Below are 13,670 nucleotides of genomic sequence, written 5' to 3'. Positions count from 1 at the left end.
TCAGCAGGGAAGAAAAAAAGCTCTGGGAAAGAAAAAGTGTTTGTTTAGCAGAGGACTGCACTTCATCATGGAGAGTGGACCTGTCAGGGAAGCGACAGGCAGTACCAGTGATCTGGAAGGGCTGGGGTGTGCCCAGCTGCAGAGTAGCAGTGTGCTGTAAGTTTTTGTTCCTTTTGCCTAAATTTAGGAAAGCAGGGCTTGGCTCTCCTACCTCAGTCAGGGCTGTGCAGGGTGGCAGAGCTTTGTGTTCCTGGACTACAGGCAGGGATGGAAACACCCAGCACCTCACCCTCCCCTCCCTGTCCCACCATGGAAAGGCAAGGCAGTGGCAGTTTTATCTCAAAGTAGAACAAAGGGTTCTTTTATTCTTTCTGGAGACACAACATTTTGATTTGCCATGAGCATGTTGGTGCTCAGACTGGCTGGCCGTGTCAGCTTGATCGGGGCACATCTATGTAGGGAAAACTGAAAGTGGGAGACTTCTGTCACCAGCCTGAGTCTCCCTTCTAGGAAAGAAACCCTGTTACCAGCCAAACAGCATGATGCTGTGGTCCCTTGCACAGCAGATGTTGCTGAGCAGACAGGCTCGACGGAACAATCTAAAAATAAAACATACTTGCAGATATGTTTCACATCAACTTTTTTCCTTAATTTTTCTGGGAAGGAGTTTTGGCTCAAAGTGTATCTACTCCCAGGCTTCTCATCTTCTTTCACACCTCTCCCCTTCACCTGACTGCTATACTGGAGAGTTACAGCGCGTCAAGGATGTTGTCAATTTTGGTAACCAGATCCTGACGCTTGTTGGAATGCATCTTCTCATTCTCAATGTATGTATCCTTCTTGAGCTTGCCAGCTACAAGCCGCTCAGCTTCCACCGAGGACTTCAAAACGAGCTCCTTGACTTGGCCATCCAGCTTCTGAATCTCACTTACCTTACAGGAGTAAAAAACAAAAGGAACATTAGAGAAGACAAAAAAAAAAAAAAAAAAACCCTCCTCAACATCCCTATAGTGAAGTTGCAATAGAAGAGATGACTGAGGTACAGCGAAAAATGAAGTCAGTGTTAAATAGAAATGTCTCCAAACCCTGCATGTTGCCTCCTGAGCTGTTGCCTCTTCCTGCCAACACATTATGAGGAACATCTCATGAATGGATAATTAAGCAGTGCAGATATAAAAGGGCACTAAGGACCCAGGAGCCATACTGGCAGGAGACAGATGCAATGACTGTTAAAGAGTGCTTAATGATGAGTTTTAAAGGCTTTAAGCTATATCACCACTATGACAGCTGGAAGATGTGCTCCTGCAGTTAATGTCAATGGTGTGCGAGAAGCAGCTCTATAATGACAGAGCTACCCCTTCAGGTAATAAGAGATTAAGAAAAGTGTCTGTTGCTTGAATGGACCTTAGTGATTAAAACATCCCCTGCTTAAGGTTAGGTGGCTGTTCCAGGTAAGTTCTGAAATATAGCAGATGCAGTGAGGTGTGCTCTCTGTACTGCAGCTTTCAACATGGTACAGCAAAATATCCCCTGAGGAGTATCATTTTATGTATCATCATGTTATGAAAAATCTATCGGCATCAAATCATATACATGGAAGAAAACGAGATTAGGGAGACGATATTGGCTTGGCTGGTGTCAGCAGTAGAGTCAGAACTGATGTTGGTAGTTACCGTGTTTGCCAATTGTCACTGTAATGAGCAAAATGAGCATCAAGACTGTGTTACAAAACCACTACCCATGCAGCAGGTTTTAGGGGCTGCTTAAGAAACAGCACAAGCAGCTGTTTAACAATGTGGCTGCATAACCAAGATTACTGCAAGTGGGGAAAAAAAAAAAGAAAAATAATGTATCTTCACCCCCTCTGGCAGGGATCAAGCCAGTTTTTGCAGGGGAGAGGGAAAGATATAAGCTGCAGAAACTAAACACCATATTAAAAGTCAGCTCAAATATCTGACTGAGCCAAAAGCAGGAGAGCTTCAGAAAATTAACATTTCTTACTTTATCACATAAGTCAGAGCCTTCTGTCTTCAATTTAGACTGCAGAGCAGCTATTTCACTTGTCAGGGCCTTATGTTCTGTCTCCAAAGACTTCTTGCCACTGTTTAGGGTGGAGATGTCCCGTGACTGTTTGTATTTATTCACTGCTTCATCAAAATGACGGTACAGCCCAAGTCTCTTGTTTACCAGAGTAAGCACTTGCTCTGTGATGCAGGCAACTTTCATCCTAGCTTCAGCAGCTGGATCCTGGAAGACGACAGAAGAAAAGATCAAAGCAGTCCTATCTTTGATCTGCATTAAGCCATGCTTGCTATGTTCCACAGGACTGTTACAGCAACGGCACTCTTCGCAATTAGGTCAACTAACAGCAGCTAAGAAATGGTTCAAGTACTGACTAGGCCAAGCACCTTTCAGAAATTCAGCACAGCCCAACAAAGAGCTTGGAAAAAAAAAAAAAAAAAAAAAAAAGCAAAAAAAATTGCAGAAAGGTTTGCAGATGTCCTTGTTTATCAGGGACAAATCATTTTTTTATCCAGGGAGCAAAACTCAGATTAGCCATAGTACACTGAACCCTGCGGGAGTATAAAAACAGGGATCTGCTTAAACGTCAAGTGGGAACAGTTGGGAAGAATTACTGGCATGAAAAATCTCTGACCACTGCCTGAGTAAGCCATTAATGTTTGCAAAGGGCTCTTCATACAGCACCTTAGTGATGGAGAAATCCAGCCTCACATAGATGATCACAGTGAAGAACAAGATGTAAAAGGCTCCAACCACCAACAGGGGTTCCTGCAGCATCAGTATTTTATTGAAGGTGTAATGAACCTATGAGAGAAGTTTGAAACACTGAGCAGTGACCCACATTACCACAGGACAGAACACCTCAGGCAGCAGCAGAACTAGCTGTGCAGTTAAGGAGTTCATTTCTGAAACCAAACATGAATGTTTTGGCCATCGTGATGAATACAGAGGAGGCCCAACTGGTCAGGCAAACGTCACAGGGCAGCCACGCTCACCACTATGTCTTGGATGTGCTGCTCCACCAGGTTGCTCTTGTGTGCCACAATAACTGGGCGTCCAAAAGTGTCCAGGTATGTGTAGTGAAGCTCATCTGAAGCACGATTAATTTCATAGGGGCTGTCCACGTGGATATTCCTGTGGATAAAGCAGACAGTCCTGTGTGAGTCTATGCTAGGACGTGGCTGGTCAACTTGTGGACTCCAGCACAAGGCCAGTTATGCAATTTAAGTAACACTCTAGAAGGAAGCAAAGCTGTGTTCCAAGGTCTCTACATGTATAGTCACTATGCTGTTTCACTGTCTTCAGGCTATCAGAGCAGTCACAATAACTGCTACCAATACAGCATCTCCTATAGCAACAAACCAGGAGTAATGGTACTTACTTGGCACCTTCTGGCAGTACGATCTTGACAGTCAGAGAATCTGTAACTTGCTCGTCAAACACATGGTCCACAAATCTCATTTTCAGGGCATACTGATCACCTAGGAGAGTGCAGACCATGGAGTGGTTACGTTTCAAAGAACAAGGAGCAAGCCTGAAGCTCAACTCCTATTAGAAGCAAAACCAGAAGTCAGACAGATGCATCATGCAGCAGGGGGCACTAGCTCACTCAAATACGTTTTAAACAGATGTCTCCAAAAACATGTAGGAAGTGCAGAAAAGAGGGATGGATTTGCATATTCTAGAAATAACTCCTAGCAACAATTGCTAAGGTACAGCATACCATGGCTTTGCATTTGTTTGCTGTACAGCAACCACCTTTAAATGCAGAGGAAAAGATTTCTTATTCCCTTTGCCCAAACCACCCACCAAGATTGTAGAGGTATTCGTAGCTTGGCAGGTTATAGCCAATGATGTAATGGGTTTTCCATCCTCCGAAAAGTGGGAAGCGGGGACGGATCTCCATCTCAACAGAATCATCCAGGACCAGGAGGTGGCTGGTGGAGATGTTTCCGATTTCATCTCTGTAATAGACATCCTGAGCAGCAGCTGGGAGAATGGTCTGTGTGAAGAGAAGCAACAGTCAGTTCCTCAACTAAGAGTTAGGTTCAGTGGAACTGGCAAAACCAGCAGCAGCTGTTAAGCACCAGAAAACAGTGCTCCCACATGAATCAACAAAATGCCATTCAGCACTAAAGTAAAATTGTGGTATTCCAAGTGATCAGTCACTGAAGTGACTGTCAGTACTCAATTCACCTGGCCTATAAGTGAAAGTGGAAAACCAGAGCTTTCTCCAGCCCGGTTTCAAATATTCCAGACAGCAAGGGATTTCATCGCACCTACCAGAACAGCAATTCTCTTTTCACTCCAGCTCACTGCTCCTAGCTCACTGAGCTTGCTGGTTTATGCACAGCAAAATGAGATTTCTGTTTGGCTGCATTCTGGCTTGCAGAATTACATCAATCAATTCTGGAGGCCTCAAGCAGTGAGGAAGGTTTTGGTTCAGATGAAGACATAAAATACTTTCTCATATCTGGCTAGCAGAGCCACAGCTTTAACTTTTGTTAAGTGTTTTATGATCAAGGAATGGATGGGTGAGTTTCCAATTATTGCTCAACGTGCTATGATAGAAAAGGCAACTCTGAAAACAGGAGGGTGGGGAAAGGATGAAAGGCCCTTGTACAGTGAAAACAGGAAACCGGAACTGTTAATGCATGTGATTAAGGGGTTTAAGACAGTTCTTGAGACTGGAGGATTAAGAGCGCAGAGACACGTTACATGCCTGGCATACACAGTTTCTTTGGCCACCAGATGTAATAAGGCATATAACCTCCAATTTCCAAAAGTCACTTTTGGCTTTTTGGAATGATCCTTCTCTGAAAACAGATGAGAGCTTTAATAATCCCTTATTACTCAGAACTGGGTATTTATTTATTTATATATTTAAATCTAGGGATATGAGGAAGAAGCCATGGTATGTACAGGTGATGCAAAATGCCAACCTTGAAAGATTTGACAGAAGAGATTCCGCTGTCTGGTTGTCTCTGGTAGTCATATCTGGAGAAGGGCCCTTTCAGCACTGCTCCCGTGTGCTTTAAATCAACTGTCTCTTCAACCGCAATGTTTCCCCAGTGGGACACCTCAATGACTCGGGTCATACTGGTGATGGTCAGGAACGGACTGTTGTTTTCATAGTGCACCTTCAGAGTGTCCTAGCAGGAAGAGAAAGCAAGTGACTGACCCAAAGTGAGGAGCAACCTCCCCTCCCAATCATGGGTCTCTATGTCCCCAAGAGAAACTTCCTCAACAAACTCTGCAGAGGTAGAAGTTGTTTCTATGGGAAGACTTGAGCCACCCCAGCCCAGTCTACACAGGATAGTGGGTGCCACGGTCACAATCTCTCTGTGCAGGCATTTACCTGGCTGTATGGAGGGATGTCCTTGAAGGGACCATACTCAATCATGTCTTCTGTGCGGGAAGGGTTCCCCAGCTTGGTGTAACTCTCCACGTTCCTTGAAGCCAGTTTGACACGAGTTGTTTGGGTCTTGGTGAAGTACGGAGAGTAGAAGTAGTGATTTCCTTCAAAGACCACAAACTGCTTCTCGCTCTGGGTAATGTGAGTGGGGTAGGGCTGCAGGACGTGCGTGAAAACCATTTCGACAGAGACACGGATCTTGGCCCCAGGTGCCAGAGGAGATGGCAGCTTCACAGAGAAAAACTTCCCACTGCAAAGAAGAAGAGGCAGTGAGATCTCCCCAAGAGAACAATCAGATCCAACCCTCTGTGAGATCCCCTGCATGGAAACACCTGAGATTCTGTATTGGATATACGGTATGCGACTGGGGACAATGTTGTATTTGCTTCTCAGAGGCCTCATTCAAGAGGCTGAGCTTATTCTGTACTGAGAGGGCAGGACAAGAGGAAACACAGGATGAATTGTGCTCAGGCACAATTATAGCCTCTTTCCCAGATATCTGGGTATCATTTTGGGAATGGAAGGGTGTTACGCTCCTGTCTCTAGTTCTGCATCTATAATGCATGCTTCAGTGGCATTTTCCCATTCTCCAGATGACAAGAATAATATGAATCAGAAACAGCATGTGCAAATGTGTTTGAGATGTCTATAATTTGTCTTCTGAACATGTTCCACCAAATCTTTATTTTCAGCTTTTGCCCACAGGAGCTGAAACCAAGGTACTGTTAGAAAATGAGCACAGTTTTGGAATGGGGTACTACAGAACGGACTGAGGTTTCACCAAACTGCTAAGTATGTACCAGATGGACTGAGGTGATGTGAGCAACATGTGGACTTCACGCCATGCCTGGTGTCCCACATGCAGAATAACGTGAGGCTTCCTGCTATCAGGAACCCTGATCCACCTGACCAATGTAACTGCACAGCTACCATCCCCTTAATATTCATCAGCACTGCACTGTTGACCCACTTTTAAAAAGATCCTTTATTTCTCAGCACGGCTTAGAAATCATGTGCTGGCCCTGCCTTACAACCCATGCACAGCATCCCAAGGTTGGCAGAGCAGAGCCCCAGGCACTAGACAGTGTTCTCTGTCCCTGCAGCAGGGACTGCAGTACCCCACACACTGTGTTACTTTCCATATCACAGACTAAGAACAATGCATGGGGACGCAGCCAAAGAGCACTTCTAATTTGTCGTTATCGCTGCCAATCATCTGAGGCCCCAAAAGGCATTACTGTAGCTAAAATTCTTCCCACCTGATGTTCTTTAATGAAGGAACGAGATGTTACTTAGGGACGTGGTTGAGCGGGCACGGTGGTGATGGGCTGATGGTTTGAATGGATGATCCAATGTTAACGATTTTGTGATTCTCACAGGGCCTGTGGGCAGCAGGACCTGGGCCTGGCTGCTTGTGCTCCTCAGCAGTCAGCACAGAGCACGTCTTCTCAGCAACAAGACCGCAGGGCTGTGCCCGTGCACAGAGCTGTAGAGCACCTCCGTCTCACCCTGAGCACGGCGCCGCAGCCCAGATGTGTAACTGCAGGTACAGTGCTCTGAGGGTGACACTCACCTTTTCCCCTTCACTTTCGTCTCTTTCACTTCCAAGATGTTCTCCTCCTCTTCCTCGCCCTTCACCTGTCCCAGAACACACCGATCAATCGCCGCCCTTTCAGTCAGCGAAGGCAGCCAGCTCAGCCCCCAGACGCGGCTTTTCAGGGGACGCTCCCCAGAAGCTGACAAAAAGCACCCGCCGCCCTCCCGCTGCCCAGAGCTCCTCAGCCCGCCGTTCCTCCCGATCGCGGCGGCGGTCGTCCCGCTGCCGACGTGTCCCGTCCCGGCGGGGCGGCCCCGGGGCGCGGCGCTGTGCCGACGTGTCCCTGCAGCGCCGTGCCGCGCCGTGCCGCGGCCGTCCCGACTCGCGGGGCTCCCCGCCGCTTCCCGCACTCACCTGCACGCCCAGGTAGGCCAGGCGCGGCTCCAGGCCCGGCTCCAGCGCCAGCAGGAAGGAGGAGGCGGCGGGGCCGCCCGGCGCGTTGGCCAGGCTGAGCTCGGCCGACACCTTGGCCAGGTGCGTGCTCAGGTCCACGGTGCGCCGCGCCTCCTCCAGCTGCAGGTCGGCGGCGGCGGCCCACACGGCCGCCAGGCAGAGGAGCAGGCGGCAACGCAGCCCCGCCATGGCCGACGCGTGCATGGGGAGGGCACAAGATGGCGGCGCCCGCGCTGTACGGGGAGGGCACAAGATGGCGGCGCCCAGCGCGACGGGAGACGCGCGATGGCGGCGCCCAGCAGCGCGTGAGGTCCCCGGCGGGAGAGGTGGCCGTGCGAATGCCTGAGTAGAAAGGCGGGGCTGGAGGCGTGGTGCTTTGTGCTGTACGTGTGGCAGAGAAAAGCAGAGAGCGGTGCCGTCTGCCGCGATTGCTGTGGCTGTGAGCCCCGCGGGACAACGGGCTGTGCGTGTTCTCATCACGTGCTTCAGGCCCTGACCTTGGTTTATTATATTGTGAGCTGCAGAGATAATGCTCTGAATTGGGCTGAGGTTGCCAAGGGTCGGATCGGAAGCGGATTTCCTACATGAGTTTGGAACTGGAGTCACGCAGCCCCTTGGCAGTGCTGAAACAAAGTGGGATGTTTCTTGCTGCGTTATGTTCCCAACAGCATCACCTCTGAAGCACACTGCTGGCTCTGATCCAGGCTTTGCACAGCGCTGCTGCATTTTAGGGCTCCCTCTGGGTGTCCGTGTGGGTTTTGTGTGGAAGTGTCCTCTCCAGGAGCAGCTGTCCCGGCCCTTCCTCCAACCCCAGCCTCTGTGTCACAGGGAGTAAATGAACTCCAGACTGCCTTTATTTCCCCTCCCTCCCTCAGGGAGATTTCTCCTGGCAATTGGAAGGAAAGAAATAATACACATTCCATTGTGTCTGAAGATAATTGGGTTTCAGTTGTTATATCCAGGGCCAAAAGTGGGATTCGGCCCAGATCCTGGCTCTGAGCTAGCTGGCAAACACGACATTTCAAAACCTGACCCGTCCCAGACCCCAGAGAGCTCTGAGTCAGGCTGTGATACGCTCACCCCGTGCTCAGATCCATTCCTGAGTGTGGTAATTGAGTCATACTGAGTCTGTGTAGCATCTGCTCCCAGCTCTACCACATCGTCTAAATTTATCCTAAGGCTGAAAAGCCACTGCTTTTAGAATTCTTGCTTGCAGGACAGGTTTTGCTTGCAGGCCCCCCTCACTGCTTTCCTGCACCCGGTATGGATGTGGTATAACGTGGTGCCAGGCTACAGCTACTTGTGCTGAGTTAATGCTCTCAGAAGGCACCAGAGGAACCCTGGCCAGGTTTGCTGATTACATCTGCTCAAGCAGGAAGGGAGAGGCTGGGTTTAAACATGAGAAGTGCTGCAGGGCCATGGCCAGATGCTGCACACTAATTGTTTCAGGCTGCAGGGCCAGCATCCCTTGTCCGTAGCTGGTCCCCATGTCCCAGCTGGGTAGCTCAGCTCTTCTGCCATCTGCAAAGAATGTGGTGCAGGGAAAGTGTGTCACCCTCAGGGACACGGAGCACTGGGAGGGGATGGAACTGGTGCCAGCCCAGCATCTGCTGAGCCTGAGGGGCAAGAGCAGTCTGCCAGGGGGATGCAAAGAGCATTCCTCTCTCTCCATCAGCCCCAGACCCACTGAGGTTTTGCAGTCCCAGCCCTGAGGCTGTAGGTAGGATCTGGCTAACTGACAGCTGAGGTTACTTAGCCTTGCTAAGGCCCTTGAAAAACAGCTGGGGAAAAAGAAGAAAGGAAAAAAAAAAATTCCTATTTTGTTATTTTTACAACCTCATTTTTCAGCTAGTCAGCACAACTCATGCACAGCTTTTGCCAAGGAAAACATGCTGTGATTCCTGGTTCGGGCTCAGGAGTGGTGGGGCTGGAAGGGGCTGTTTGGGGTTCAGCTGCTGCCCTGTGCTCATAAGCCCTGAAAATGTGTCCTGCTATCACAGAGACAATGCTAAAGGGTGCTTTATCTGTACAAAAAGTAGGAATTTTTTTGATTGGATGTTTAATGCTTACTAGAAATGTAACTGAAATGGCTACAGATGAGCACTGGCGGTCTGCCTGTAGAAGAAATTTACTACACAAGCAGGTGAAATGCCTGAGCAGAGGAGATGTTGCCCACTTGAAGAGATGGCTTCAGTTTGGCTGGGTCTGGGTTTTGTTGCAGGATCAGACCATGCTTTGGAGAGAGCAAGTTTGATTATATGAGAAAATCAGGGTGTGATCACAGCTGCCACTAACAAACCTCCGAGTGCTGACAGGGGCCGATAACACACAACATTCAAACCACTTTTAACGTGTAATCCAGCCCTTCGCATCACACCCCTACTTGAAAATGCCTTTGGCAGATTGGGTCCTGCAAAGCCAGAGAAGGCATAAGGAGGACAGAGTACAAATCTTGGCTTGAAATGTCAAATTCTGCCTTTCCGCAGAGCCAGCAGCGCAGAGAGGCTGCTATCCTGCTCAGCTCTATGGCTAACGTCCCTCAGCCTGCCCTGCTCCGTGGCCATGCCCCTCAGCCTGGCCCAGCTCTGCAGTGCTCGCCGCCCGCCATTTCTTTGTGTCCGCATCCCGCCGCCAGGGGGCGCCCAAGCGCCCCTCAAGCCGAGCAGCGCGGCGGGGGCGGTGCGGTAGTGTAGCTCCGCCCCTTGGCGAATAGCGTGCGCTACGCCGGTGGCGTACGGAGCTGCGTGCATCAGCCCAGCCGTGTGGTTGGTTCGGTCTGACCTCTCTGATCAGTGGCACTGATGATTTCTGATCCTTTAAGGCCCTGCAAACGTGGGTGCTAGGAGCCACCTCATATCTAGTGCAGTCCCAGGGCCGTGATCCTGTGTTTGGTATCAGCAGGGCATGCTGAGGCATTGTCTCATGTTGCTTGCTCTGTTTCTTAGTGCAATAACCAAGCTTCTATGTTTGCATGGAACTTCTCAGCTTTTCTCAAGAAAGGAAAGAAAGCAAGCACTTGATGTGTATTTACCTTGCAAGCCTTTTTTTTTTTTTTTTTTGGTGGAGTGTGTTTTCTGTTTGCCAGAGATTCAAGCAGGGACGTGGAACCAGTTCTGAGTACTGGGACAATTATTGAAGCTTTAACATTCATCCTTAGCCATTTCAGTTTTAGTAGATAGTGTTTTGCTGGACATACCTTCAATTTGGAGGCTCAAGGATTTGCAAACAATGAGTCATAACTCCCTGAGATTGAAATTGCAGCTGCTGGGGCACCAAGCATTGAAAAGTGTTGTCCAAGATAAAGCAAAGTAAACCTCACTGCCCACACACCCTTATCCTTCAAGGCTGAGTATCTTTGCAACACTCTTCAAAAACATGTACACAAAATTATACGGTTGCTATTGATACAGAACTTACTTCTCCTTTTAGAGCAGATAAGAGGGGATTGCGAAAATCTGTGATTTGAAAGAACTGAAGCAGATGGACCTGAAGCCAATATGCAGCACCCTGTGCTTGCAGGGAGGTGGCTGGATTGTAAGAAAGGCGCTGTGCTATGGTATGTGGCCATGCCATTCTGAGTCAGGGGCCCAGAAGAGCCCCCAGGGCCTCTGCAGACCACGTCTGGCTCGTCACATCCAGGATGGACCTGCAGAAAGCAAATGGAGATGGTTTGGTTCCGACTCAAGGAGAGCTTCCCCTTTTCGAAATGCCTTCGGGACACTTTTTTGGCACTGACTGACTGCTAAGGAAGAAGCTGCCTGCAAGTCACCTGTACCATAAAATATCCCACTTGCAGTGCTCACGTGGCATCAGGCTCCTGTCGTATGACACATTCTGGGTACAACAGCATGACACAGCCACCTTTGCCACAAAACCGCCTGGCTGCAGGGCTCATGCGGCTGTTCTGTGCAGGGAAGAGCAGCAGGACACAACGTATTGGTCCTGCAGGCTGTTCCAGGCCTGTCTGGCCTGGACCTGTGGCTGCAAATCCACTCGTGTCATGAGCTAGGAGGTCTCAGGCACACCAAACCTTCACTCTCACGGCTTCAGAACCTGGTAAATCACAGCTTGCAGAACGAGCTGCTGTAACAAAAGCTTAGTTCCTGAACAGGTCAGTTCTGCAAAGGCCTGTGCCATTTTGTGCTGGCTGTGTGCACTGTTCTCTATTTTTACAGAATTCCTAGGGTTTAAAACAGTATTTACAAATGTTCCTACTTAGAGAGACCTAGATCTGACAAGGTTACTGACTCACTTTGGCCTCAGGGAAGTTACTTCACCCCTGGATCATCTTTTCCATTTGAGTACTGAGACCAATCATGTAAAATTACCTGGCAGACTGCCAATGCAGCTGTAAAAATTAATTACCCAGTGTTTAGCACCCAGTAAGAAGTGGGAAGCTGCTGCTGTTGTTGGAGAACCTGTGTACCAGGAAGGCCAGCTCAAAGATCCACAGGGGTCCCATCATTATTTGTGGGACAGCCTCTTGACATGAATAGGCACCTTTCTGCTCCCTAGCCTGAAGTCTGAACTACAAAAACATGCCTTTGTCCTGTGGCACTTGAGTTTTCTGTGGGCTTTGGCTTCCACCAGTCCAGGCTCCAGGTTGCTGTGCTGGCGACAAAGCTGTGTGGTGGCTGTTTTACTTTGGCCACTTTACATTTTACAGAAGCAGACAATTGCTTCTTCCCGCTTGCCATGCCACAGCCAGCATAGGCACTTAGATCTAAGAGGATGTCCCTGTGAGTCTCAGGCTTCAACAGATGCATTCAGACCCTTTATCAGTGCTTTGTTTTTATGACGTTCAGCCTCCAGCAGCTGCATTTCATCAGTGAGCAGGGATGCCAGTAATCCCTCGTGCTGTATCTAGCATTTTCTGCACCTCAAGAGAAGCATGGATTAGAGAGATCTGACATAAGATAACATGATTGCAGTTGCTTCCTGTGGTTGGTATCTGGTGATCTAGTCTTGTCAAGAGCTAGAATTTTACTTTCATCTGTTGCTGCTGTAAGATTTAGAAATCAGCTAAGGATTGCAAAGGAGAAAGCATCAGTAGATTACCAGAGCAGTATTTGTACTGCAGGCAGGGATTAGAGAAGAGGGCAGTCGAAAAACTACAGCTGTGCTTTTGCCAGTGGAAATGCTTATGTGGTCATGTAAGAGCAGAAGATTTCTAGTGAACAAAATGCCAGAAGAAGCAGGGTGAATCTAGTTTAGCTTGGAGTACAAAAACAAGATATTGTGTGTTTGCTGCAGCTTAGTTCCGTTTTTAAATTTTATTTTAGCAAGTCCTAGCATTATAATGATAATTTGAGGAAGCTGGCCTGGAAAGCAAAAGATGGCAAGAGAAAAACATTGCAAAGCTCTTGAGAAGAAGCTTCACACATGGATGACAGGACGGTCAGCTGGAGCTTTATCTTTCCAGACCCAAGAGGCAACAAAGGGTCCCAGGGCTGTGACCAGCAATGAGGAGGAGGAACTGCAGGTCTCTGGTGAGCCAAAATATTCTGGGTAAGTACTAGAAGAACGAGCAGGCTCCCCCCAAGCTTTTAACATCACAGATGGTCCAAGGTGGGATGGCTGTATGTCCATGGCAAGGATGTGAGTGCATTCGAAACTATGAGAAACATCAGCCAAGCCAGCGTGCAGGTTAGCTCCCCGGACCTCTCTGCAGGCCCCTCTGAAATCAGCACATAGTGAGTGTTTTTGTGTTCATGCTATTTCTCTCACTGTGCCATTTCATGGACTGGCAAGAGGAAGGGAGGATCCCTTTCAGTCCAAGGACACGCAAAGAGATGGTGTTTTATTATCCCTAACTGGATGGGACAGAGATTAAACGTCACAAAGGGAACAAATCAAAGCTGGAGGCATTCTTACTTCCTGGTTCAGTGGGATGAGTGCCTGAAATATGTTGAGGTTTCTGCAGTGGTAAATGTTTGCTATAATATGATGGATCTGCTAATCTCTGTGAAGGTTCCTCAAAGGCAGCTAAATTCTTTCTTATAAGCAATGTTAGTGATTGGGAACAATTGGCTTTGTCCTTTAAATTGATCAATTTTTATAAGGTTTCATTGAGCTTTTACGTTATCAATTGAGTGGCCAATGTGAAACACCATTTTCTTCACAGGCTACAGCATTTAGCTGTGCTGGGCTGTTCACTGCATAATGCTCTGGTGTCTCCCAGGCCTTGTGTTTGTCCTGGTGGGGAAGTGTGTGCTGTCTGTACAGCCAGGTAAAACACAGAAG

The 13,670-nt window shown here is 48.4% G+C and overlaps 1 protein-coding gene across 1 annotated transcript; it reads right to left on the bottom strand.

The window, feature by feature from the left end:
* Positions 1-332: 332 nt before the first annotated feature.
* RPN1 (ribophorin I) lies at positions 333-7,669 on the bottom strand. Its single transcript, XM_031607809.2, has 10 exons — positions 7,389-7,669; positions 7,011-7,075; positions 5,381-5,687; positions 4,965-5,174; positions 3,832-4,024; positions 3,404-3,503; positions 3,018-3,156; positions 2,707-2,826; positions 2,002-2,247; positions 333-932 (listed from the first exon to the last, which is right to left on the bottom strand). The coding sequence occupies exons 1-10, from the start codon at positions 7,629-7,631 to the stop codon at positions 750-752; spliced, it is 1,806 nt and encodes a 601-aa protein (XP_031463669.2). The 5' UTR covers positions 7,632-7,669; the 3' UTR covers positions 333-749.
* Between the last annotated feature and the right edge of the window lie 6,001 nt (positions 7,670-13,670).

Source organism: Phasianus colchicus, chromosome 11 (genome assembly GCF_987193195.1).
Source record: "Phasianus colchicus chromosome 11, bPhaCol1.hap1.1, whole genome shotgun sequence".
Classification (NCBI taxonomy): Eukaryota; Metazoa; Chordata; class Aves; order Galliformes; family Phasianidae; genus Phasianus; species Phasianus colchicus.
The sequence above is the reverse complement of the archived record's forward strand: the minus strand, read 5'-3'. Positions and strand labels throughout refer to the sequence as shown.